Source organism: Hypanus sabinus, chromosome 6, assembly GCF_030144855.1.
Source record: "Hypanus sabinus isolate sHypSab1 chromosome 6, sHypSab1.hap1, whole genome shotgun sequence".
Taxonomy (NCBI): domain Eukaryota; kingdom Metazoa; phylum Chordata; class Chondrichthyes; order Myliobatiformes; family Dasyatidae; genus Hypanus; species Hypanus sabinus.
The window spans coordinates 56,568,460-56,596,101 of record NC_082711.1 but is presented as its reverse complement, the minus strand read 5'-3'; the positions used below and the strand labels follow the sequence as shown (position 1 = coordinate 56,596,101).

At 41.8% G+C, this 27,642-nt stretch overlaps 1 protein-coding gene and 1 long non-coding RNA gene across 2 annotated transcripts in view; one reads left to right on the top strand and one right to left on the bottom strand.

Moving 5' to 3' along the window:
• Positions 1-7,754, top strand: part of LOC132395487 (uncharacterized) — a 29,225-nt gene extending 21,471 nt beyond the window's left edge. Inside the window, exon 3 of the long non-coding RNA XR_009512630.1 lies at positions 7,617-7,754. This is a non-coding gene — a long non-coding RNA (uncharacterized LOC132395487). The remainder of the gene's footprint in view (positions 1-7,616) is intronic.
• A 5,808-nt stretch (positions 7,755-13,562) lies between these two features.
• Positions 13,563-27,642, bottom strand: part of cubn (cubilin (intrinsic factor-cobalamin receptor)) — a 359,402-nt gene continuing 345,322 nt past the window's right edge. Inside the window, exons 59-60 of the mRNA XM_059971453.1 lie at positions 23,491-23,726; positions 13,563-14,883 (exon numbers count right to left, since the gene is read on the bottom strand). Of these exons, the coding sequence (XP_059827436.1) occupies positions 14,764-14,883; positions 23,491-23,726 (356 nt within the window). The 3' untranslated portion in view covers positions 13,563-14,763. The remainder of the gene's footprint in view (positions 14,884-23,490; positions 23,727-27,642) is intronic.

Sequence of the window (27,642 nt, the reverse complement as noted above, 5' to 3'; positions counted from 1 at the left end):
TTCAGCGGTTAATGGATGCGGTGGGACGCGACCTGGACTTCGCATTCATCTATTTGGACGACATCCTCATAGCCAGCAGCAGTCATCAGGAGCATCTGTCCCACCTCTGTCAACTCTATGCCCGGCTGAGTGAATATGGTCTAACAATCAACCCGGCCAAAGGCCAGTTCGGACTCGATACCATTGACTTCCTGGGCCACAGGATTACTAAAGACGGGGCAACCCCTCTGCCCGCTAAGGTCCACCATTTCCCCCGACCCAACACAATCAAAGGCCTTCAGGAATTCGTGGGTATGGTAAATTTCTACCACCACTTCCTCCCTTCAGCTGCCTAAATCATGCACCCCCGTTCGCCCTGATGTCGGGTAAGGGCAAGGACGAGGAGTCCGCCGCCGCTTTCATTAAAACGAAGGAAGCCTTGGCAAACGCCGCGATGCTAGTACATCCCAGAATGGACGTCCCTACCGCCCTCACAGTGGATGCATCTAACACGGCAGTCAGTGGGGTGCTGGAACAACTCATCGTGGGTCGCTGGCAACCCCTGGCATTTTTCAGCAAACACCTGCGACCACCCGAGCTCAAATACAGAGCTTTCGACCAGGAACTGTTGGCGCTATACCTGGCAACCCGGCATTTCAGGTACTTCTTAGGAGGCAGGCCGTTCGCTGCGTTCACGGACTTCAAACCATTGACCTTTGCGTTCACGAAGGTGTCCAATCCCTGGTCGGCTTGCCAGCAGTAACATCTGTCCTACATCTCGGAGTACACGATGGACATCCAGCACGTCTCGGGAAAGGACAACATCATGGCGGACGCACTCTCCAGACCAGCTGTCCAGGCCCTGTCCTTGGGGGTGGACTGTGTAGCACTGGCAGAGGCGCAGCAGGCAGACGATGAGATGCCCAGCTACAGGACCGCAGTCTCGGGTTTGCAGCTGCAGGACTTTCTCGTAGGCCCAGGTGAGAGGACCCTCCTGTGCGACGTGGCTACCGGCCAACCTCGCCCCATCTTCCCGGCAGCCTGGAGGCGGCAAGATTTCGACTCCATACACGGTTTGGCGCACCCATCTATCTGGACAACTGTCCGGCTGGTCTCCAGCATGTTCGCGTGGCACGGACTTCGCAAGCAGGTCAGTGAATGGGTCAGAACGTGCGTGCAGTGCCAAACAGCCAAGGTACAGCGGCACACTAAAGCCCCGCCACGGGAGTTTGAACCCACCCAGTGGAGGTTCGACCACATTCACGTGGATATCGTGGGCCCCCTACCAGTGTTCCGAGGAGTGCGGTACCTCCTAACGGTGGTAGACCGGTTCACAAGGTGGCCAGAGGCGGTCCCGCTCACCGACACATCTGCTGATTCCTGCGCCTGATCACTGCTTGCAACTTGGGTAGCACGCTTCAGGGTACCGGCCCACATTACCTCCAACAGAGGAGCCCAGTTCACCTCCAGCCTGTGGTCAGCTGTGGCCAGCCTGTTGGGAATGCAGCTACACCGCACAACTGCCTACCACCCACAGTCTAACGGACTGGTGGAACGCTTCCACCGTCACTTGAAATCAGCTCTCATGGCCCACCTGAGAGGACCTAACTGGATGGACGAGCTTCCCGGGGTCCTGCTTGGAATTCGTACAGCACCCAAAGAGGATCTGCACGCCTCGTCTGCCAAGTTGGTGTACGGCGCACCCCTGGCCGTCCCGGGAGAGTTCATACCAGCCCCAGGGGGGCAGGAGGAATAACCCACGGCAGTCCTGAACAGACTACGCGAAAGGGTCGGCAACCTGGCCCCCGTACCAGCTTCACAGCACGGACCGACCCCGACCCATGTACCCAAAGAACTGCAAAACTGTAAGTTTGTGTTTGTACGAAGGGGCAGACACCGGGCGCTGCTACAGTGGCCGTACGAGGGGCCGTTCAGGGTGATCAACAACAACGGGTCCACATACATTCTGGACATTTGGGGGAAAGAGGAGTTTTTCATCTTGGGCCAACTCAAACCAGCCCATGTGGACTTGGTGCAGCCGGTCGTGGTTCAGGCTCCGTGGCGCAGAGGCAGACCTCCCAAACAGAGGCTGATCCAGACTCTGGACATTGGGGGGGGTGTATCGCCGGTTCTGGGGGGGGGGGTGCGCGGTTATGTGGCGACCCACTCTCTGCGCAGGCGAACCGGCTCACAAATAGCCAGCGTGCGGGGAGGGACTTTGGTAATGCACCTCTGATGTCATTTCCGTCCGGAGAGGGTGGGCGCTAGGGATTTAAATACCAGCACCGCGAGGTTTGAATAAACTAGTCTCGAAACGACTTTCTGACTGCGTGTCGTTATTTCAGCGCTGTGTGTCGTACATCGCTACAGTCTCTCACTTTAAAAGCATGCTTCACACCAGGCATTTTCACCCTGGGTAAAAGGAAACTGCTGCCTGCTCTATCTACGTCTCCCCTTGGCTTCTGTCTCTGCAGAGAAAACAAGCTAAATTTGTCCAAACTCTCTTTCTAGCAGATGCATTCTAAACAAGGCAGCATTCTGGTAATCACCTTCTGTACCTTCAACAAAGCTTCCACATCCTGCTCTACTTTATTCTGTATGTGTATTAGTGAGTGCACAAGAGACTACAGGTGCTAGGATCCAGAGCAAAAAGCCAGCTGCTGGAGGAATTGCAGTTCAGGGATCACCTGTGGAGGCAAAAGGTTAGCCCACATTTTGCATTGAATCCATGCATCAGTCCTGCCTGACCCACTGAGTCACACCTTGGGGTTTTTTTTGCTCATTTATTAGTGGGTATTTCCAGTTATATTTGAGTTACATACCTGCCATATCTGAATAGATGTGAGTGTGTAGAAACTGGAAGTACGGGCGAAATATTTATAACATGTGGGAATGAGATGAACCCATGAAAATTAGATGTGAGGCTTGAGTTATAGAGGACATAGATCAATGAACGGCTGTCAGAAAATAGTGCAGTTGCTGGGGTGAGACACTTGAAGGCACTTTGCACCTTGATCATGTAAAATGTAACATTTTGTGGAACTGTTTCCCAAGATTTTGCGTTGATTAGAAAGGCTATTTCTGTTCACAACTATCTGGAGGGCTTCCTAGCTTCTATCACTCCAGTGTGGTGTGGATAAATATAAAGGTCCTCTTCCCGTTGTGTGTGGCCAGTTTCAAATGTCTCTCAAGTCTGACCAAGTAGAAGAACACTTGCAGTATTTGTTACTGCTACATTACCAGTTCCTTTCAGATGTCTGCACCATTTGAAGTAGTTTCCAGCCACTTATGATATTGCACCCCCCCCCCCCACTAAGGCAATAAACCATTGAACTTCTTCATTAGTCCACTGAGCAGACATGAAGCATGCATTGAAAAGAACCGGTGCAAATCAGTCAAACAACACGATCTCTGCTTGTTTACAGAGGAATTAATTAATCCCAATGAGTCCATCAAATAAGGAATGTCAAAGGTTAATAACGTTAAAAGTGAGTTTGAATTAAAATCTTCTATATGTCAAACAAACTTCTCATGCATATTAGCCTGAGATGTTATAATAGAATAAATGCAAGTATTGTGGCCAAGTGGTTAAGGTATTGGTCTAGTGATCTGAAGGTTGCTAGATCGAGCTTCAGCCAAGGCAGTGTGTTGTGTCCTTGAGCAAGGCACTTAACCCACATTGCTCTGCGACAACACCAGTGCCAAGCTGTATCGGCCCTTGCCCTTCCCTTGGACAGCATCGGTGGCGTGGAGAGGGGAGACTTGCAGCATGGGCAACTACCAGTCTCCCGTACAAACCTGCTTAGGCCTGCGCCCTGGAAACTTTCCAAGGTGCAAATCCATGGCCTCTCGAGACTAATGGATGCCTATTTTGGTTGAGTGGTAGGGACAGATTTTGAGCTTCTCAGGTTGTATACCAACGGTCTGTTGTCTTCTGTCAAAATTGAATGGAGAAATTAAACATAGTGAACTGATGAGCTTTTGTATCTATTTATGTATTTATCTGTTCTGAATTGCTACATCAATATAATTGATCAAATGAGATTAATTGTTGCCTTCATCTCATTAACCTTCACAGTATAATAGATTTCTTTAGTCCGGTCAATACTAACTTTCCAATACTGATATATACGTTCTTTGATTTAATACCCATTATGCAATTACTGACTAACTGCCCTGAAACTACATCAAAGACACAGTGGAATTTAACTCTTTCAGCAGTGAAGCTAAAGCTTCTCATCCATTCTGTTGAGATTTATTTTGATGGTGGACAGTTCTTCATGCCAAGCTTTGATTTACATACTGTTGTCTCGTTTGAAGTAAATTCTCCCCAACCCACTATCAGATACTTAAAAATTCCTGCGAGGTGCCTCCCAAAGCTTATTTATTTAGAGATAAAGCCCAGTGACAACTCCTTCCAGTCCAATAACCCGGCATAACCCAATTACACCCATGTGACCGATAAACCTCATAACCTCTGTCTTTGTAACCTGGAAGGAAACTGGTGCATCTGGAAGAAACGCACAGAGTTATGGGGAGAACTCACAAACTCCTTGTCGAAAGTGGTAGAATTGAACTCGGGTTCCTGGTGTTGTAATAGCACTGTGCTACCGTACCCCCCCCCCAAATAAATTTTGATTACAGGTCTTTGGTGCTTGTTTACTTTCAAAACTTTCCTTTTTGTGAGTTTGGTGCAAAGAATCTGCACTGTTAGTACCTTCTACAATGATTACAATATGATTATTTGTAATAAATAGATAATTTTAGTATAACTATATAATGATGGTGCAATGATAATGTGCCAATAATTTGAAATACAGATCATTGTGGAATAAAAAGGAAACTGATGATATTTGAAATCCAAAATAAAAACTCAAAATGCTGGAAATGCTCAGTAGGTTAGTTGTCTCTATGGAAAGGAAAATAGTTTCAATCTCTCCCTACTTCATTCTAAGGTTCCCACGTGTTTTAGGAAGAACATTATCATCCAACTAGCTAGGAAAAAGAAGGTAATGTGCCTTAATGACTGTGGCCCAGTTGCTCTGACATCCACCATCATGATTTGCGTTGAGCGGCTGGTCATGGCATACACCAACTACAGGCTCCTGGTCACCTCAGCCAGACAAAATGCTGGAGGAACTCAGCAGGTCAGGCAGCATCTATGGGAAAAAGTACAGTTGATGTTTTGGGCCAAAACCTTTTGGCAGGACTTGAGAAAAAAAGCTGAGGAGTAGATTTAAAAGGTAAGAGAAGGGGAGAGAGAGCCACCGGGTTATAGGTGAAACTGAAAGGGGAGAGATTAAGTAAAGAGCTGGGAAATTGATTGGTGAGCTGAAGTGAGAGAGGGAAAAGAGGATGGGTAAAGGAAAGGGGGGTGGGTTGGGGACCATTGCTGAAAGTTTGAGAAATTGATGTTCATGCCATCAGGTTGGAGGCTACCCAAAGGGAATATAAGGTGTTGTTCCTCCAACCTAAGTGTGGCCTCATCGCGACCGTGGAGGAGTCCATGGATGGACATATCGGAATGGGAAGTTGAAATGGGTGGCCACTGGGAGATCCTGCTTGTTCTGGTGGACGGAGCGTAGATGCTTGGCAAAGCTACCTTCCAATCTACATTGGGTTTCACCGATGTACAGGAGGCCACACTGGGAGCACTGAGCACAGTAATAAAAAAAAAGATCCCAACAGACTCACAGGTGAAGTGTTGGCTCACCTGGAAGGACTGTTTAGGGACTGTTGAGGGAGGAGGTATAGGGGCAGGTGTAGAACTTGTTCCACTTGCAAGGATAAGTACTAGGAGGGAGATCAGTGGGGAGGGACGAATGGACAAGGGAATCGTGTAGGGAATGATCACTGTGGTAAGCAGAAAGTGGCTGGGGGAGGGAAAGATGTGCTTGGCGGTGGGATCCCATTGGAGGTGGTAAATAGATTTGCTGCCATTGATTTGATAACCTGTGCTATCGATGGCTCTGAAACTAATTTCTATGGTGAGTCAAGCTTGGGTCAGCACTATAAAAGCACTTGGGGTCTAGTATGGTAACAATTTGTCAGGCAGCGGATGCAGTTCAGTATGCAACTGGAGAATTCAATGACTTTGGGATAGTGTGGCAGGCACAAAACTGGTCTGTTTGTTTCACAAATTTGCTGTCTTTACAGTGGTGTGGCAATCAAATTGGTCTACTGAAGTCAATGGAAAACCCAACATTTTCCAGTTGGACAGATTAGCTGTTTCAGCACTACATGTATTGTATATTATGCAAAAGCAGTAACAATGTTTAGTACCCATTAAATATACAATCACCAGGCACATTGGTTGTGTTCGAAAAATTAAATATTTTGGTTGCAGTGGTGGTAAATCAAGTTCAGGGGAATTTATGACGTTTACACAAAGGACAACCCCTAGTGCTGGGTTACAAAATTAGATAATGGCAACCAGAGTCTATTAGGAAGGGATAGTGGATATAAAAATATGAGTACATCTCCAATCAACTTAACTATAGGGAGAAATAAGATATTATTGAATGCTGTATTTCTGAATGCATATACAGGAATATTAAAGAAGATCGTGGAGCTTTCAAATTTCTATAGTTTCTAGAATGGTTCCCATAGAATGAAGGGTAACAGATAAAACCTCCTCTAGTTAAAAGAAGAAGGGAGAAGGAAAATGGGGAATTCCCATTTGGTTACCCAATATTGGTGATTGGGAAAATTATTGAATTTCTTAGTGAGGCTATAATAGAACAATTAGAAAATAATGATAGGAATAGGAGAGTTAACATTGGATCTATGAAAGGGAGTTACATGTGACAAATACTTGAGGTTTTTTTTTACTTTAATAAGTCACTGAATGGATAACAGCAACCAGCGGATCTGAATTGGACTTTAGGAAGGATTTCAATAAGGTGTTATACAATATATTTTCTAACTAAATTGGAAGACTTAGGCTTGAGAAAATCAGACCCTTAGAATAAAAAAAATCTCTTTTAGGTTGGGAAGCTGTATCCAGTGAGGTGCCTTGGAAATCAGTGCTGGGGCCTGAGCTATTCACAAGATATGTCAGTGATTTGAATGAATGGACCACATTTTCAGTGACTTCAATCAGGGGACCATGTGTAACACATCCATCTTTGTTAACAATTTGAAGTTGGATTGCAGTATGAGTTATGAGGAAGATACAGAATGGCTTCAGAAGAATATAGGCAGGCTAACTGAATAGGAGACAGAAATGAAAGATGAAGGACCTGTAGTGTGAATGTCAAGTGCAATAATGTGAATATTAACAATAATTGAATAAATAGAAAAGTATTACATATTTCAAAACTGGTGTCAGAGTGAAAGATGTTGGTGTTCAAAATGGCCTGAATGTCCTTCTGAATGTATCACTAAAAGTTAATGTGCATATACAGCAAATGTTTAAGAAGGTAAATGTTGTCCTTTATTACAGGAAAATATGAGTATGAGACTAGAGCTACCATGTTTTGACCTTTTTAAAACCCTGATCAGTGATGATTTTTTGGATAGGTACACGGATGGGAGAGGTTTGGAGGGTTATGGACTGGGTGCAGGTCAATCGGACTAACGGAATAAAGTTTTAGCACGGACTAGAAGGGCTGAATGGCCTGTTTTCTCTGTTGTAGTGTTCTATGAGACTGTAACTGGAATATTGCGTCTGATCTCCTCACCAAAAGGAAGAATATATTTTCGATAGAACAACTGGAGTGAAAATTCACCAAACTGCTTCTCAGGAAGGTGGGATTGTCCTGTGAGGAGTGAGTTCTGTGAGTATACTGTGTCCACACTCACTAAGGGTTAGAAGAATGAGAGGTGATCTCATTGAAGTACATCAAGTGTTTCTGTCGATACGGGATGGTTCCTTTATCTGGATTGTCCAGAGCCAGAAGCTACAATTTCAGAAAATTTGGGTTGACCATTCAGGAGTTCATATTATTATCTTCGAAGAAGTAGATTAAGAAGTATCACAACATTTGTGATATTCAGTTGAAGTCAGAACGTTTTGAATCGCACTGCCTCTGTGAGAGTATTCTGTCCTGTGATCAGAGGTTGTGGGCTCAAGCAATAAGTAGAAATTTGAATATTGTACTGAGGATAATCTACATTGTCAGAGTTTCTGTTCTTCCAATGAAGTGTCAAATTCAGGCTCTGCTAGGGATTTCGGATGGAAATAAACAAATCTATTATTTTATTTGGCAAAGAGCATCGGAGTTCTTCTGTTACCGAGCAAAATTATCACTCAACTGGTTGTTTCTTTTACTTAGAATATTGTTGCACCCAGTTAAATGCTGACTACGTTAAGTAGTAATACATTTCAAAAGGAATTCTGCGGCTGCAGGGTACCGTGGGCAACCTGAATGGTAGTATACAAATGTAGAGTATCATGCCTCTCAGTCCACGTGCCTTGAATGAAATCTTTGCTCAAAAAATAAACTGACGTTTAGAAGACCATAGTGTCTTTTTTAATCAAAACATAATTAATACTGGAACCTTAAACAAGACATCTCAGCTTCTGTACTTATACTTCACATTTCACATTGACAAACATTTATTTTAAAATAATTACAATTTGGTATTGGGAGCTAAATATTAGACTTCTGCTTGCTATTTCAGATAGGAAGCATTGCTTACCTTTCTAGGCAGACACATGATTGAACCTTTTCGCTGTAGGACCCTGGAGACCACATAAGGGGGAAGAAAGTGTACAGCCTAAAACTCCTTGTTGTTGTCTTCTCTCTGTTCCAGCAATAAACAACTGTGTAAGTCTTTCCTATCCGCCATACAACCTTCTTGATGCAGAAAGGTCAATTTTCTCAGCGCTGCTGATAATTTGAAGTGGCTCCAATTTTAGCACTTGGTTATTTTTGACAGGAACAGATGTGTGTTAGAAGCCTTTCAGAAATGAAGCCAATGTTTGCAAAGCCCAAGTATAAACATCAGCAAGGACATGAAAACATACATGGGTAGGAGAAAGAATAAACAGTTTGTATAGTCGGGTGTAATTAAAGTCCAAAACATGTAAAGTTCTTTTTCAGATTTCAGCCTAACAACAATAAAGTGAACAGAGTAATAAATTATTTTATTGAAATGAAGGAAGTTGGAAATAACCATTGTCTGTTCATTTGTAGCTTTTTCCTTCAGCTGCAGCTTCTTTTCCCTTATTTTATTAGATTAGTTCATATTTTCATTCCTGCTGATATTTTCAAATATCTTAGCTCAATATTGTTAATGTTAGCAGAAGGATCTAAACATTATTAGTTTCTAGAATCTTCTGAGCTGTAGTTATATTAAATTTATGGCTCTAAAACTGTCTCAGTGTTTTAACTGATACAGGTGTGAAATGCTGCATTTATTGTAAAGTCCTAAATCATTGTACAGATGTGATACAGTTCTCTTTTCAAGAGATGGAGTAAAGCTGACTTCCTATTACTACTTAACAAAATGAACAGCGGTCAGGGATTGACAGCGGCCCTGCCTGTTTACATCTGAGAACAAAGGTACTGACTCCTGCTTTCAGTCACCTCACATTGCTGGAAGTGTCATGGTTTTGTCCCTGTGTACTGATAAGCTGACATAGAATAGCTGCATTATCAGAAACTACAAAATGCATTTTCTGTTTCTCCCCCCCCCCCCCCACAGCATTTCTCTGTAAATAATGACAAGAATGTATGTTTCCTGTTAAAATCTTGCAGCTTGCTACTTTTGTCTGACAATAGTAATTATCTTTTATAACAGGTAATGTCAGTTTGGAGGAGTACACGATTCAGTTCTTTTTCTAAAATGTTATTTACTCTATTCTTGTGTTTGTTAACACGTTTTATTGTTTCTAAAGCAGTAGCTCATCAGAGAATAAATTCAGTGACAATGGTGAGAGATGTAATTGAGAATTTGTTATCACCTATTTGCACTTTCTACAAAGTGTGAATATACCTATAATCCTCAAAATCAATGATAGCCTTTGGGTGAAAGAATTAGGGAATAATTGGGACAGGTGTAATGAAACACACATTTTAAAATTATTATGTTTCTTATACATTGTAAATTTGAATAAATATAGGATTTTCAGTATATGTTGTGCAGGAAGAATTGTGTTCGGTTACGGAAAAACCCAGATACAGCTCCGTAACCTGCCAAGCTTGAAAAATAAACATCCCCAATGACATAACATAAATAAATTCAATAAATGCAGTCAATAACAGGAGAATTAAATATTTATGCCCATGTTTATTATTTATATTAATCTAAAAATGTGCTTCTTTATGATATTTCTTTTTTATGAATTCCTAAAGAATCTGCTCATTTCCTATTAATGAACAAATCCTAAATGTGATAATAATTGAATAATTCATACATTCACTATATTTTACTAAAATGATCCTAGGTATGACATAATCTGGGATTGATTTGGTTTCTAAAACTTTACAAAGTGATGTGTATTCTTTTATTCAAAGAAGACATAATGAACTGTTCCCTTAATATCTATCTGTCCAGCTATTTAGTGATTAATTAATTTACTTACTGAGATATCAGTGGAATAGGCCCTTCCAGCTCTTTGAGTCATGCAGCCCAGCAATCTTTATTCCGAGCCTAATCACAGGACAATTTACAATGAACAATTAACCGACCAACTGGTACATGTTTGGACTGTGGGAGGAAACTCGGGAACCCAGAAAAACCCACACAGTCACAGGGAGAATGTACAAGCTCCTCGAGGGCAGCAGCAGCAATGACCCTGGGTCGCCTGTACTATAAAGTGTTGTGCTACTGTGCCCCCTTTATCAAATCTCAGAAAATCATTTTGGTAAATCATAGTGAATATAGGATGTTATTATCACATTTAGGAGATGTTTGTTAATGGGAATTCTTAAGGAATTCCTTAAGTTAACTCTCAAGAATGCAATGTAGGAATTGGTAATATGAAATTTAAAGTGTTAAATTTCGGATAGTTTTGTCTGTTTGGAATAAGTAGCCAGGGCTTCATAAATAGGATGGGGTGCATGTTATATTCTGATTGCAATTTTTTCTGTAACTTATTTAATCATTGTGAAATTATTAATATCCAGAGTATATTCTTACACAAAGAGCACTTCAATATTTGCAGAAATTTGAGCAAATTGTACAAGATTTCAAGATTGTCATGAATGAGATGTAATGCCCACCTTCCCCTACCCTCCCACACCAGAATTGGTATTCACAAACTGAGATTTTTAAACTATGTTTTCTTAGATTAAATTACTTTGTGAAGACAAATAACCACATTTTTCTTTCTTGGTGAGCCATTTTTTTGCAGCAAAGTCTTTTAGACGATGAGTTTTAGTAGCTGGATAGAACTTGCCTCCCTAAATGGCAGTAAGAGGTTATTGCATCTCGGAAATGAACCAGGTAAATTTGAAGGCAGGGTGAAAGTTTGAGGCAAAGTTAATGAAGTCAACGAGCTCAGCATGCGTGCAGGAGGCAGCGCCAATGCAGTCATCGATCTAGCGAAGGAAAAGAGGGGGACGGATACCCGTATAGGCTAGGAACGTGGACTGTTCCACAAAGCCAACAAAAAGGCAGGCATAACTGGGACCCATACAGGTGCCCATGGCTACACCTTTGGTTTGGAGGAAGTGGGAGGAGCTAAAGGAGAAATTAATAAGAGTGAGGACTAATTCTGCTAGATGGAGGAGAGTGGTTGCAGAGGGGAAATGATTAGGTCTGGAATCCATAGTGGCATGAACATTGATTCCTCTAAGTTCCGTTAATGCCCCTCCTCCCCTTCTTACCTCTTCCCTTATTTATTTATCCACCCCACCCTTTATTCCCTCTTTTTCTCTCTCTGCCTCTCTCGCAATCACTCCTTGCCTGCTCTCCATCTCCCTCTGGTGCTCCCCTCCTCCTTTCTTTCTCCCTAGGCCTCCTGTCCCATGATCCTTTCCCTTCTCCAGCTCTGTATCCCTTTTGCTAATCAACTTTCCAGCTCTTAGCTTCACCCCACCCCCTCCTATCATTTTGGATCTCCCCCTCCCCCTCCTACTTTCAAATCTCTTACTATCTTTTCTTTCAGTTAGTCTCCTGATGAAGGGTCTCGGCCCGAAATGTCGACTGTACTTCTTCCTATAGATGCTGCCTGGCCTGTGGAAATTGTACTGGGCAGGAGACTCTCGAGTGTGACTGCTGCAAACAGTAAAGTTGGTCTGGGACACACTGACAGATACGGCAGGTGCACAACAGCATATTTTGAAAGTTGGGAGTCGCAGCAGGTCAGTCATCTTCAGTTTGTGTTCCTACAAATGAGAACATCATTGAAACCATCATAAAATGGGATCACAATTGCATTTTATATACAGATCCTCTCGAGGTTATGACAGGGCTCCATTCCTAAGAACTGTTTGTAATCTAAGCTGTTTACAAGTCAGAATTGTAGCCACCAGAGTTAGATGTTTAAGTAAAAACATAGGTGAACTGAGGTAGTAAACCAGGGTATTTAACTCAACCTTTCAGATTTCTCTAAAAGATGCAAAGGAAGTGACAATGTTGAGTTCCTACATGGCAGATGATGCCTGTAGTAGCTGGGAAATCCATCCTGTGTTTGTATGGTCTATCACAACCTTGGGAGCATCTTTGAAGAGGTATGTCACTGACAGTGCTGTTTATTTCATCCCTCCACTGGCTGTCCTGCAGCAATCACCACTGAGCTCATTTCCATAGAGAGATCTCCTGGCCAGGGAGATCCAGGCAAGGAGAGGGGGTCACAACACCTTCCATTGCATTTGACAGTTTGCTATCACGTGGAGGAGGTGCTGTCAGTTCCCTTTAATATCTGCATTCACTGCACCAGCTAGGGTGCTGCCCAGGTTCCCACATCGCGGCAATGAAAGGCCTCACTGCTTGCTCTGGCCTACCCAACAGCAGCTCTCACTGTTGGCATCATAGGAGGTTAGATGCACTCACATTTGGTTCCAGGAATGTGTGGACTAACTAAATCATCACCAAAAAAAGCTCATAATAGGCTGCCTCTACACATTACTTTGATGGCTCGGTCCACATCAAGCCGTCTAGTGCTGGGATTGTTGCTGCAGGAGCACCTGGTCCCTAGCACTGCACGCAGAATTCAAGCAAATGTAATTTTAATCCACAGGGACTGAGACTCCAGGATCAAGAGCACAATAATGGAAGTAGCACTGTTTCAGGGCACCAGCGTATCTTACATCTTGCTTTGGCCCTGGTCTTGTCTTCAAGTCCAAGGGCATCTCCTAAGTAGCTGATCTGCTTGTACTTTTTATCAGGTCCCTCTGCTTTATACCGACCTTAGCAGCTCATCACACAGCTGACCTTTATTTCAGAGGTAAGTTTAAGTATTTTTTTTAATTTGATGTTTTCAATTAATCAAAACATGAATATTTATTTATGTGTATTCATTGTGTTTTTTTGTGCTGCACCAGATCTGGAGTTACAATTATTTCGTTCTCCTTTACACTTGTGTACTGGAAGTGATATTAAACAACCTTGAATCTTGATTTTTTATTTAACTTTATTGTAATCATCAGTGATGATAGAAATAGAGAAAAAGGCTTCATGTCAGCATGTTGACAGATCTTTATTGGATAAGGGCATCAAAGAAATGGATGAACCAAGGATAAAAGAAGTTTGATAAATCTTCGTCAAAAATTTAATTGAACAGTGTCTGGTTTAAGAGACTGAATAGTCAATGGATATTTTTATGTTCCAATAATAACTGTCTCACCTGGGGCCATACAGCTCTTCCACTGTAAAGACAATCTCTGCCCTTCATGTTTCAGTTATCTCTTCTTTCCTAACCTCCTGAGACTTGCTGCTTCTTTTTCTCAGCGGATCAATAAAACCTCTCTGGATGTGTCTGGCACAAAGGGACTGGGCAGTGTTGGTGCATCCTTGGCTTGGTTTCCTTCAATTACTGATCTAGATCTTTGTTTTAAACTCCTGCAGTCAATTCATTCCTTCCTTCCTCCCCCCCCCCCAAGAACAGCAGACTGTTTGCTTCATACTTCATGCATAACTATGAAACATAGAAATATATTCAGATCTAAGGACATCCATCAACCTGCTCATTAGAACACTGCTACTGAGAAAAATCTGTGTTATCTGACTTAGAATTCTGGTTTCCAACAATGACACAATATTCATTTTATCCCTTCAAAGAAAACCATATTAAAATCTAAATACATGCTGGCAATTTTTTCATTTTCTTTTCATAGACTTGTTATTAGACATTGATACAAATAATACTTGTGGTAACCATTCATAAAATGATTCTCTTTATTAATCATTGTAATACTCAGTCAAAACTTTATTTTAACATAAAAAAATTTGCCAGTATTGAGGAAAGTTCATTCCAATTTTACATACATAATATTGCATTCCAAAAAATTAAGCTGAAATTCTTTTCAACTAATAGACTGTAATATCCATTTTCCCTTAAGCAAATTACTGTCATTAATTTACTCCTAAAGTTTACATATAAATTTTGTCATGTGTCTGATTCCTTTATTCTCTCTTGTTCTGTTTTCCTTCTAAAGTAACATTAACATTGTATTATTTAGAATAACATTCTCGAAATGGCATCATAAAAAGCACTAGTCTTGCTTCAAATGAAGTATTATTTCACACTTGTAACTAATGTAAAGCTAGATTTGTGAACAAATTTTTCTTTGGCCAACACTCAAATTATTTACTTCACAATTTTTATTCAAACAATTTAAGTTCAATAAAATGATGGTAATCTGATACATGTTTTGTGTGATAATTTATTCGTCACAAATCCATTGAACTCGTCCAAGTTATTCTGAATCCAGATGGTTTAGCCACAGTTTCAGCATGGAATTTCACAAACACATGATGAGATGCAGAAATGAAAGGAGCAATGTTTTTTCCCTGTAAGAAAATTATGAATAAAGACAGCATGAGTATGAACGCACTCTGTGATCTTACTGATCACATACTACTCAATGAACAAACAAAAAAATTAGTAAATGCCATCTCTTCCAATCTCATGATATTCACAGTCCAGCTTTGAACAAGAACTCCATTAAGCTAATTTACTCAAACATAAATGATTCTTATAATTTTAGTCTTATTTCCACAGACATACTCTATCAAACATTTTGTTTTTATCTAAGTTTTATATTTTAAAATCATTCAGTCAAGACCACAAATGCTTATAACATCTGTGGAAAATATGTGAGGTTACAATTGGATAAACTTTGGATAAACTCGGTTTGGAGGAACAACACCTTATATACCGGCTGGGTAGCCTCCAACCTGATGGCATGAACATTGACTTCTCTAACTTCTGTTAATGCCCCTCCTCCCCTTCTTACCCCATCTCTTACATATTTAGTTTTTTTCTCTCTCTCTCTCTCTCTCTCTGCCCATCACCCTGCCTGTTCTCCATCTCCCTCTGGTGCTTTCCCCCCTCCCCCCTTCTTTCTCCCGAGGCCTCCCGTCCCATGATCATTTCCCTTCTCCAGCTCTGTATCACTTCTGCCAATAACCCTTCCAGCTCCCCGCTTCATCCCATCCCCTCTGGTCTTCTCCTATCATTTCACATTTTCCCCTCCACCCACTACTATCAAATCTCTTACTATCTTTCCTTTCAGTTAGTCCTGACGAAGGGTCTTGGTCCGAAATGTCGACAGTGCTTCTCCTTATAGAAGCTGCCTGGCCTGCTGTGTTCCACCAGCACTTTGTGTGTGTTGTTTGAAATTCCAGCATCTGCAGATTTCCTCATGTTTGCAATTTGCACAGTGCAGTGTTTTAACTACTATATTGTGGAATTTAATCTGAAAGCTAGTCGCTGTATGCAGTTGGGCCCTTTGGTGGGTATGTGGAAGAACACCCCCACACATTCACAGTGATATGTCCAATATATATCTTGAAGTCACTTGAAAAAAGGAATCAAAACTTCCAAACTCAACATGGCAATCTCATTTGGGTTCTGAGGCTGATGGTTGAGAGATCTAGATACTTAAAAAAAAATTCAGCACTATTCCCTGCTTATCATTTGCCCATAGATGTGAACCCCTCCTGTGTTTTTCAGTTTAGTTGTGTGCATGCTCTGTTTTACAGGGGAGGGCAGATGGGACACTCGGAATTGTTTTCAATGCTTCCTTTAAACCTCAAGTTATTCTTGTGTTAACTACAGGGAACTACAGTCTGCTGCCAATCTGCTAGCAGAGAGGTACTACTAGTAATTTTCTCACAATGCTGTTATGGGTCCTGATAGTATTGCCAACCTACAAGTGCCTCCACCTCCCCTGTCGCCCCATGTGTGAACAGTATGTGCCTGATACCTCCACAGGTAATCTTATGTCCAACTTGATGTTGCACTTCCCTTAATATGACTGGTCACCCAGAAGTAAATATCTCATCTTCTCTACCCACATTAGCAGAGACCTCACCTAAGATGCCATCTGTGGAGTTGGCATATTCTCCCTGTGACTACATGGGTTTTCTCTGGTTTCCTTTCACATCCCGAATTCTGGTTAGTACCTCATTCACTAAAGTGTAGGAGAATGAGGGGAGATTTGTTGGAGGTATACAGAAGTATGAGGGGTATAGATAGGGTAAAAACAAGTTGGGTGAGACTACATCAGGAGGTCCTGGGCTAAATATGAAAGGTGAATTGTTTAAAAGGAACGTGAGGGGAGCGTCTTCATTCATGGTATTGAAAGTGTGGATCAAGCTGCCAGTGGAAGTGGTGGATTTAGGTTTGATTTCAACATTTAATAGACATTTGGATGGGTACACAGATGGGAGGGTTACGGTAGGCTATGGTCCAGGTGCAGGTCGGTGGGACTCAGCGGATTAATAGTTTAGCATGGACTAGGAGGGCTGAAGGGCCTGTTTCTGTTCTGTAGCGTTCTATGACTCTATCCCAAAAGGTGTGTGGTTTAGTGGTTTAATTCATCATTGTAAATCGGTCCTGAGCAGTTGAAACGAGAGGAGTTGCCGGGTACGTGTGGAGAATAAAATGGGATCATCAGATTGGTATAAGTGAATGGTGTTTGTTTGTGTGGACCAATTGCCTGCTTCATGCCAAATGACTACGACTCTTCATTCGCCATTTTTTCTCAACTGTGACTCCAATGTTCCACAGCCAACGTGGTTTCCTCAACATGGTGAAGGAAAGGACTTTGTGCACTTTTCAATATGTAATCTTGATTCTATCATACATAGTACCTCGGCAGTTATATACAGCAGATATAGCTTCTGGAAGGCCTTACATAAAATGTATGAGCATCCCCTGTACTAAAGTGGATGTCGTATACTTGGATTTCCAGAAGGCGTTCGAGAAGGTGCCGCACAAAAGACTTGTAAGATGTGGATGCATGGAGTCGGAGGAAGTATATTGGCATGGATGGTGGATTGGTTAACCAACAGAAGGCAGAGAGTTGGTATAAATGGGTGTTTCTCCAGTTGGCAGTCAGTGGTGAGTGGGGTGCCACAGGGGTCGGTGCTGGGCCCACAGCTGTTTACCATGTACATTGATGATTTGGAAGAGGGGACTGAGTGTAGCATAGCACAATTTGCTGATGACACTAAAATGAGTGGAAAAGCAAATTGTACAGAGGATGTGGAGAGTCTGCAGAGGGATATAGATAGGTTAAGTGAGTGGGCCAAGGTCTGGCAGGTGGAATACAACATTGGTAAATGCGAGATCATCCACTTTGGAAGGAATAATAGAAGAGCAGATTATTATTTAAGTGGTGAAAGGTTGCAGCATGCTGTTGTGCAGAGGGACTTGTGAGTACTTGTGCATGAATCGCAGAAAGTTGGCTTGCAGGTACAACAGGTTATTAAGAAGGCAAATGGAATGTTAGCCGTCATTACTAGTGGGATTGAATTCAAGAGCAGAGAGGTCATGCTGCAACTATACAGGGTCCTGGTGAGACCGCATCTGGAGTACCGTGTGCAGTTCTGGTCTCCATACTTGAGGAAGGATATACTGGCTTCAGAGGCAGTGCAGAGGAGGTTCAGCAGGTTGATTCCAGAGATGAAGGGGTTAATTTATGAGGAGAGATTGAGTCGCCTGGGACTATACTCTGGAATTCAGAAGAATGTGAGGGGATCTTATAGAAGCATATCCAATTTTGAAAGGGATAGATAAGATAGAAGTAGTAAAGTTGTTTCCATTGGTGGGTGAGACTAGAACTAGCAGACATTGCCTCAAGATTCAGGGGAGAAGATTTAAGATGGAGGTGAGGAGAAACTGTTTTTCCCAAAGAGTGGTGAATTTGTGGAATTCTCTGCCCAGGGAAGTAGTTGAGGCTTAGTCACTAAATATATTTAAGATACAATTTGATAGATTTTTACATAGTAGCGGAATTAAGGGGTATGGGGAAAAGACAGGAGCTGAGTTTACAGATAGATCAGCCATGATCTTATTGAACGGCGGGGCAGGCTCAATGGGCCGGTTGTTCTCTTCTAGATTACAGAAGTAGAGTGCTATTCAGAGAGATTTGAAAATGAGAATGTGAATTTTAAAATCCAAGAGCATGTGGGTTAAAGGTGCAAGTTAGGGTGAAATGAGGGGGGCATGTCAGATGTGCCTTGCAACAGTTAAGATGTAGCAAGGACATGTTTGAAGGTTTAAGCAGCAGATGATGTGAGGCAGGGTGGTGTCAGATGAAAAATATTTATTCCAAATGTTGGAACTGTGGGCTATGCTAATCTTGGTGGCATATAGAAAACTAGGGTCGTATGAACTGTCTGGTTCACTCTTAGTCCTGCCAAAAGGTCCCAGCATGAAACGTCGACTGTAGTTTTTTACATAGATGCTGCCTGACCTGCTGAGTTCTTCCAGCGTTTTGTGTATGTTGTTTGATTCAGTTTTAGACTGTGTTAGAGTGCCATGTCATGGGTTTTTAACTCACTTTCTAAATTATTCTTCAAATAAGTTTGCTTATTTTAATGCAATTCTCAATTTGTTTATAGTAAGTTAACTGTGATGTTTATGAAAGCACAACCAATACATTAAAAGATATAATAGTGTGAAATGAATGAGTACCTAGGAGATGTCCTCACTGGCCAAAAGTGCTGTCAGCAGTGACTAAACACATTATCAAAGAGTTTCTTTGAGTAGTTACACCAACTCTGACAATGAATAGAAATGTATCACTCCGTGACACTGTTTACGGGGGATCAGCACCAGAAAATAATCGGCACCTCCTTGGCTAATCAGATTGCATAATATTCGCAATGGCATGCTGTACAGTATCCGATTGGAAATCTGTAACCTGGAATAGTTAATGAATTTAAAAATCATGCCCAGAAGGTGAAATAAACTGAAATACAAAAAAATGAAAGATGAAAAAGGATAGAGAGTGAAAAACAAAATATTTGAAATCTCCACCTGAAAGGACTGTTTAGAGCCCAAATGTTAGTGAGGGAGGAGGTGTAGGGACAGGTGTGGCACTTGTTCTGCTTGTAAGGATAAGTGCCAGGATGGAGATCAGTGGACAATCCCTAAAACAGCCCTCCCAGTTGAGGTGACACTTCACCTGCAGGTCTGTTGGGGACATCTACTGTATCCAGTGCTCCCACTGTGGTCTCCTGTATATTGGTGAGACCCACGTAGATTGGGAGATGGCTTCGTCAAGCATCTTCGCTCCATTCACCACAAGAAGCAAGATATCCCGGTGGCTGCTTCTACTGCCGCGATGAGGCCGCTCTCAGTTTGGAGGAGCAACACCTTATATTCTGTCTGGGTAGCTTCCAACATGATGGCATTAACATCAATTTTCCAAACTTCTGATAATGGCACCCACCCCTTCACTATTCCCCCATTCCCAATTCCCTCTCTCACCTTAACGCCTACCTGCCCATCACCTTTCTCTGATGTTCCTCCCTCTTCCCTATCTTCCCTAGACTTCTACACTCTCCAGTCAGGTTTCTGCTTCTCCAGTCCTTTATTCTTTCACCCTCCCTCTCTCCCAGATTCATCTATAACATATCACCTTGTACTACTTCCTTCCCTCCCCTCATCTTTTTCCTCTCAATTTTTATCTTTTTTTTCCAGTCCTGATGAAGGGGTGTGGCCTGAAACATCAACTCTTTACTCTTTTCCATAGATGTTACTTGACCTGCTGAGTTCTTCCAGCATTTTGTGTCTACTGACTTTGACCTAGTTTATCATGTGCCTCCAAGTACCTTGAATCCTTATCTTTAATGATGGACTCCAACATCCTCCTAATCAATAAATCAGGCTAATTTCCTTTCTTCTGCCTTCCTCCCTTCTTAAAGAGTGGAGTTGCATTTGCAGTCCACCAGAACTATTCTAGAATCTAGTGATACTTGAAAGACCATTACTAATGCTTCCAGCAATCTCTTCAGCCACCCCTTTCAGAAACCTGTGGTGTAGTCCATCTAGTCCAGCTGACTTATCTACCTTCAGACCTTCTCTTTAGTAATAGCAATTACACTCACTTCTGCCCCCTGACACTCTTGAATTTCTGGCATAATGTTGGTGTAGTGAGGACTGCCACAAAATACTTATTAAGTTCATCCACCATTTTTTGTCCCCAGTACTACCACTCCAGCATCATTTTCTGGCAGTCCAATATCCACTCCCACCTCTCTTACTCTTTATGTATCTAATAAATCTTTTGGTATCCTCTTTGATATTACTGCCAAGCTTATCTTCATATTTTATCTTTTATGTCCTTATCTTTTTTAAATTGCTTTCTGTAGGTTTTCAAAGCCTTCCCTATCCTCTAACTCCCAACTAATTTTTACTACATTATATGCCCTCTCTTTTCCTTTAGCTGTCTTTGACTTCCCTTGTCAGACACGGTTGCTTCATCCTCTCTTTTGAATACTTCTGTATATTTGGGATGTATCTATTCTGCACCTTCAGAATTGCTTCCAGAAACTCCAGCCATTGCTGTTCTGTCATCATCCCTGCTAGTGTCCCCTTCCAATCAACTTTGGCCAGCTCCTCTCTGATGCCTCTGTAATTATTATTCCACTGTAATAATAATACATCTGACTATCTTCTCCCTCATAAACTGCAGGGTGAATTTTATATTATGATCACTGTCTCCCAAAGGTTCCTTTATCTTAAGCTCTCTAATTAAATCTGATTCAAGCACAACATCCAATCTGGAAATGCCTTTCCCCTAGAGGGCTGAACTTTAAGCTTCTTCTAAAAAGCCAACTCCGGAATTTTACAAATTCCCTGTGTTGGGATTCAGCACCAACCTGGTTTTCCTTGTCTACCTAAATATTGAAATTCTACCCAGAGCTATCATGTTATGTGCCCTTTCTATCTCCCATTGAAATTTTTATCCCACATCCTGACTACTGTTCAGGGGCTTGCATATAATTCCCATCAGGGTCTTTTCACCCTTGCAATTTCTTTACCCATAAGATTGACATATGGTAGGTCAAGACCACAAGTCATAGGAGCAGAATTAGGTTTCTCAGTTCTTTGAGTCTTGTCCATCATTTGATCATGGCTGACTTAGTTTCCCTCTAAATCCTATTCTCCTGACTTCTTCCTATGCCTTCTACCCTTGCTAATCAATAACCCATCAACTTCCCCTTTAAATATTCCCAATGACTTAGCCTCCACAACTGTCTGTTGCAATGAATTCCACAGATTCACTGCCCTCTGCCTAAAGAAATTCTTCCTCATCACTGTTCTAAAGGGAGTTGCACTGTTCGAATACTGTGCCCACAGACTTGGAAACATCCTATCCACGTCCACTCTATCTTGGCCTTTTAGTATTCTGTAGGTTTCAATGTGATCCCTGCTCTTTCTTCTAAACTCAAGCAAGTTCAAGCCCAGTGCCATCAAATAGTCCTCGGATGTTAACCCTTTCACTCCCGGTTGGCAGAGTGTTTTGTGATGTGCTTTGGGTCCAGCTATACACAGCAGCAACAGTTTGTCTAAGGGATCTGGTGGGATTATGAGGATGGTGAAGAACGTTAGGACGCTTCAGGGCATATGGACAGAGCAGGCTTAGTGAGAGGGCAAAACCATGGCCGATGGAATACATTGTGGAAGATTGTGTGTGTATATACACACACACACACACACACACACACACACACACACACACACACACACACACACACGTGAACGCAATAGGCAATAGTAATTATTAAGTGCTAAGAGACACATCACTGAAAACTAACATGGAGATGCAGCAGGCAATCTGGAAGGCAAATGGTTTAGAGGGCAAATACCTTTGTAATGAATGGATTTGTTTCCCAGAGAAATTTGCAAATGTTGTAACTGTATAAAGCCTTGATGAAACTATACTTGGAGTAATGTGTACAGTTTTGATCTTGTCACTTAAGAAAGAGTATACTTTGGCAGTGAAGAAACACTGGGAGAATTTATTTGACTTCTGCCAGGGAAGGGGTGAGCTAATTTAGTCCTAGTCTACTATCTCCTCTCTACTGCTGTACATGGAGTGGAGAGAGTAGATCGGGACTATATTTGCTAATGTTTACAGGAATAAGAGAATATTTCATTGAAACTTAGAAAATTGTTGAAGGGCCAGATAGGCAGAATGCAAGGAGGATATTTTGCCTGACTAAGGAGGCCAGTACTTGTACCCACAACTCAAAGATCCAGGTGGATATTATAGTTACGCTTCATGCCGGAACATAAAAATGTTGGTCGGTTTACAAGGTTAGGTTTTTGAGATGACCGATGCATTATGTTACTTACAGGTAGTATGTCAAAGATTATTTAAAGGCTTTAATATCCTACCCCTGGCAATTATTGTATAAACATTAATTTAAAACAACTGATATTCAGCAACAATTCCAAATAAAAACTAAAAGTACTCAGCAAATCAAGTAATATCAAGATCACTGCGAGTGAAAAAGAGTTTTAGGTCAAGGAATTCAGAAATCGGAGTCAAAGGGACTTGGGAGTCCTAGTGCAGGAATCCCTAAAAGGGCTGAGTTAGTAGTATGGAAAGCTAATGTAATGTTAGGATTCACTTTGAAAGGACTAAAATATAAAAACAAGGATGTGATGCTGAAGCTTTATGAGGCATTGGTCAGACTACATTTGGAGTACTATGAGCAGTTTTGGGCCCATATCTAAGAAAGTATGTGCTGGCATAGTGGAAGGTCCAGAGGAAGTTTATGAGGATAATCCCAGAACTCTGCAGCTTCATCTATTCTATATGTCTCAAAGGCAAATAATTTGGTCAGACTGCTGCATTGAAGATTTTAGAGGAACTGGGAAACTTGGACAGCAACATCTTCATTTTCAGCATTTAATCATACTCTAATAATAGTGAATACTGATGGGGACACTATTATGTTTAACGCATACCCAGGCCCAGAACTTACTAAAGCAAATATAATGTGGAGTAGAACAGAGTTTCTCTTTTGCTGGCAAGTTGCAGTCATTTAGTTTTCAATTTCCTCAAAATTGATGATTTTAGTATTTAGTATAAGGTTATAAATGTGACTGAAAATAAACTTTATTTATAAACAAGAACATTTTCTACATACCAGTCCACAGTATGTGCCTGCATGTGGTGAATTGGAATCTGGTCCATCAAACAGCCTTAAGTAATTTTGGACACAGTCACCAGGATCATTAATATTAAAGACTGTGAAGTTTATTGTTATTACTCGTCCTGTTGGTGCCTCAATTATCCACTCACAGTCTGTATTTATGTCATAGGTGGAAGGATAATTAGGACTATTAAAAGAACCTCTAGGGCCAAGGAGTGTTCCACCACAACCTATACAGGAGAAAGAACCACAAGTAAAGTGTTAGCTGTTTGGAAATTACATTTCACTGAACTCTGCTTTATGTTAACAATAATCTAATAACACAATGCATCTGGACAATATGTAACAGTTAAAATATTGTGACATAACAGATCTGATAAAATTCAACTAAATATAGAACCAGTTATAGAATAATTTATATTACACAAGAGTATATGTCTGGATCAATTGTTCATTGTTATAGAGATAATTATGTCAATCAATTATATAGTGCAAAAAGGATAATGGGGGTATTTTCTTTGAACCAAAAGCCAATAAGAATTAATGAAAATGAAATGGTTAAACAACAGGAGTTAAATACTCCAATCAGGCCTGATTTATATATCACTGGCATACACTAATCACAATAGCCTGTAAGGTATATCACACAACATCGTTTTGCTTCAGCTTTTCTCAGATTGGAGCATGATTAATATGGCTTCCAGTTTAAAATAAAATTCAGCTGGACACATTTGGCTGCAAATCACAATAATACTGATGACGTATTTCTCTGCAGTTCCCCATGCGATGAAATCATTCCCCATGTGTGGGGAAAATTAGTCAAAGTGACTCTGAAATGTTTCTCTCATTGAGAACTCAAATAGATTAGAATGGGCTGGATTGTTTGACCCAAGGAGATGCTATTAGCAAAGTAAATAAATCTTTTGAACTTGGCAACAGCCCATTTGTAGGACTGAAAACCCACACTCCAGAAGTAGATTCTACCCTAGCCAAGTTGTTCTAATATTTACAATGGTTAAGATAATTAACCAATATTTATGATGGTTAAAATGACTCTGATAAATGGCAACTCTGTACTTGCAGTTCCAATGGGAATCATGAAATATTCCTGTTTATGACTAGTACTGCTGAAATTCACAGTCACAGCCATGGGTACATCAGTAAGCAGCAGCACCTTATGAGGTTTAACAAATCTATCGATACTCAAAATCAATGTATTTCAGATGGCAGACTCGAGCCACAAGTGTCGTTCCCCTTTAAGAAAATGGGACTGGAGACGGCACACTGGTTTACAGGTATAATTGAAATATGGAGACTTTAGACACCCCCCACCCCCCATCCCACCCAACTATCCTGCTGGCGAATATACAGTCTCTTGGAAAATAAAATTGATTGAAAACTCAGAGCCAGAGGGAGATCAGGATCTGCTGTATACTTTGTCTCATGGAAACAGGCAATCCCCTGCCATTTTTACAGAGCATTGCAGCCCGATGGCTTCACCATGCTCCACAAAGACAAATCAGTTGAGTCCTTTAAAAACAGAGGGGAGAATATGCTTCATAATTAAATCACGATGGTGCACAGAGATGACAGTCTGTCTCGATCCTGTTCCCCTGACCCAAAATATCTGGTGATCAATCGTCATCCATTTTATCTGCCAAGGGAGTTTTCAGTCATCATGCTGGTATAGTGTACATTTCAGCACAGGCCTCTGTCAGACAGGCAGGCACTGAAGGAGGTGAGCACCATAATCAGCAAGCACGAAACAGCCACCTTGATGCTTTCCCTATCACTGTGGAGATTTTTCAAGCAGGCCACCTTGAAGAAGTCTCTGAACAACACTACCAACATATCACCTGTGGAGCCAGAGGAGCCAACATACTTGACCAATCAAGAAACCTTACCGTGCTATCCCGTAGCCACACTTTGAAGAATCCAATCACTTGGCTGCACTGGTACTTCCAGTGTACTGGCAGAGACTAAAGACTGCAGCGCCAGTGGTGAGGACCAATAGGTATAGTCAAGGGAGGAGGAAGAGTGATGACAGGATTGCATTGAGTTGGACTGGACAATATTCAGAGATTCATCTTTGAATCAGAATTAATACACACATTTGTCACTGACTTTATCAAGACGTGTGGATGTGCCTTCAAGAACATACTGGACACACTCAAATCAAAAGCCTCAAAGGAACCAGGAGATTCATAGTTTACAGAATGGTGGAGCAGACGATGAGTCGAATGGTCCAATTCTGCTCCTATGTCTCATGATTGCAGAATGGTGAATTTGCAATTCCTTAGAGAGTGAAATAGTTCAGGCTTGCATGCAGCAAGTCCGAGACCTAATTCAGGTGTAGACTGATAAATGGTAACATTCAAACCACAAAAGTATCAAGCAATGATCCATATCTTACAACAGACAATCTAACTACTTGCTCTTCATATTAAATGGCCCTGCCATGAAGCATCCCCACCATCAATATTCTGGAGGTCACATTGATGAATACAGGGCCCTGGCAGAGGACTTTGTCAAATGATGCAAGTTGAATCATCTGCACCTCAACATCAGTATAACAAAGGAGATGGTGATGGACTTTAGGAAGACTAAGCCTGCACTGCTCCCTGTTACTATTGATGTTGAGAACCTACAAGTACCTGGAGGTGCACCTGGATGACAGACTTGAGTGGAGCATCAACACGGAGGCTGTGTGTACAAGAGGGCCAGAATCACCTTCACTTCCCGAGGAGACTGTGGTCCTTTGCAGGTCTCGTCTTCACATGTTCTGCCAGTCTGTTGTCCCCAATATAATCTTCAATGCAGGGGCGTGCTGGGGCAATGGCATCAAAACGGGTGATGCCAACAGGCTCAATAAGTTTATTAGAAAGGCTGGCTCTGTTATAGGAGTCAAACTGGACACACTGGAGGCTGTGGTAGAACACAGGACCCTATGGAAAATCCTGGCAATTCTGGACAATGTTTCTCACCCTCTACTTGCAACCTTGGCTAAACAGAGAACAGTTTTCATAATGAATGAAGTCAACTGCACCGCTTCAAAGAGCGCTATGAAGAAAGAGCACATTCTTACCTTCGGCCATTAGGTTCTATAGTGAGTTAACCTATAGCAGGGGAAGTAATGACCTCCTCCTGATAGACTGTTTGAGGTAACTTATATTTTATTCTTTCTTACTTCTAATATCTGTGTATCTGTACACATGTAATGCTACTGTGATACTGTAATTTCCTTTGGGATCAATAAAGTATATATCTATCTATTGAGCAGAAATGCATGTGGATCAATCATGTAAGTATTATGGCTACAAGAGCAGGTCAGAAGCTGGTCTTCCAAGACCCTCTTCATGGAAACATAACCACCTGTAAATTTCTTTCCAAGATAGACACCATTTTGCTTAGAAATACAGTACATCTCTGCCTCCTCGCTGCTGCCAGGTACAAGTCCTGCAATTCCCTTGCCTACAATATATTCAGCATTTGAGCTTTGATGGAAGTTTTCAGTACAACTGAACAGTAGGATAACACTGATAAAATGCTGGAGGAACTCAACAGGTCAGCTCGCATCAGTGGAAATGAATAAACAGTCAATGTTTCAGGCCGACACCCTTCATCAGGACTAGAAAGGAAGGAGGAAGATGTGAGAATAAGAAGGTGGGGAAAGGGGGAGGTGGATAAAGTCGAAGGTGATTGATGAAGGCATGAAGGTAGGGGAGGTGATAGGTGGAAAAGGTAAAAGGCTGGAGAAGAAGGAATTAATAGTAGAGAAGAGTGGAGCATGGGGGAAAAGGTAAGGAGAAAGGACACTGTAATAGGCAGGTAAGGTGAAGAGCGAAAAGGCTTGAGTGGGGAACTGAAAAAGAGGGAAGGTGGAGAAATCGACATTCATGCCATCAGGTTGGGGGCTACCCAAACAGAGTATGAGCTGTTTCTCCTTCAATTTGAGAATGGCCTCATCATGGCAGAAGATGAGACAATGGACTGCCAGGAATGGATATAGGAATTAAAATGGTAGGTCACAGAAAAATCCCACTTTTTGTGCATGGAGCAGAGGTGCCTGACAAAGGGGTTGCCCAATTCCTCCGTCTCCACCATATCTGCTCTCGGATATGAGGCTTCTCATTCTAGAACAAAGGA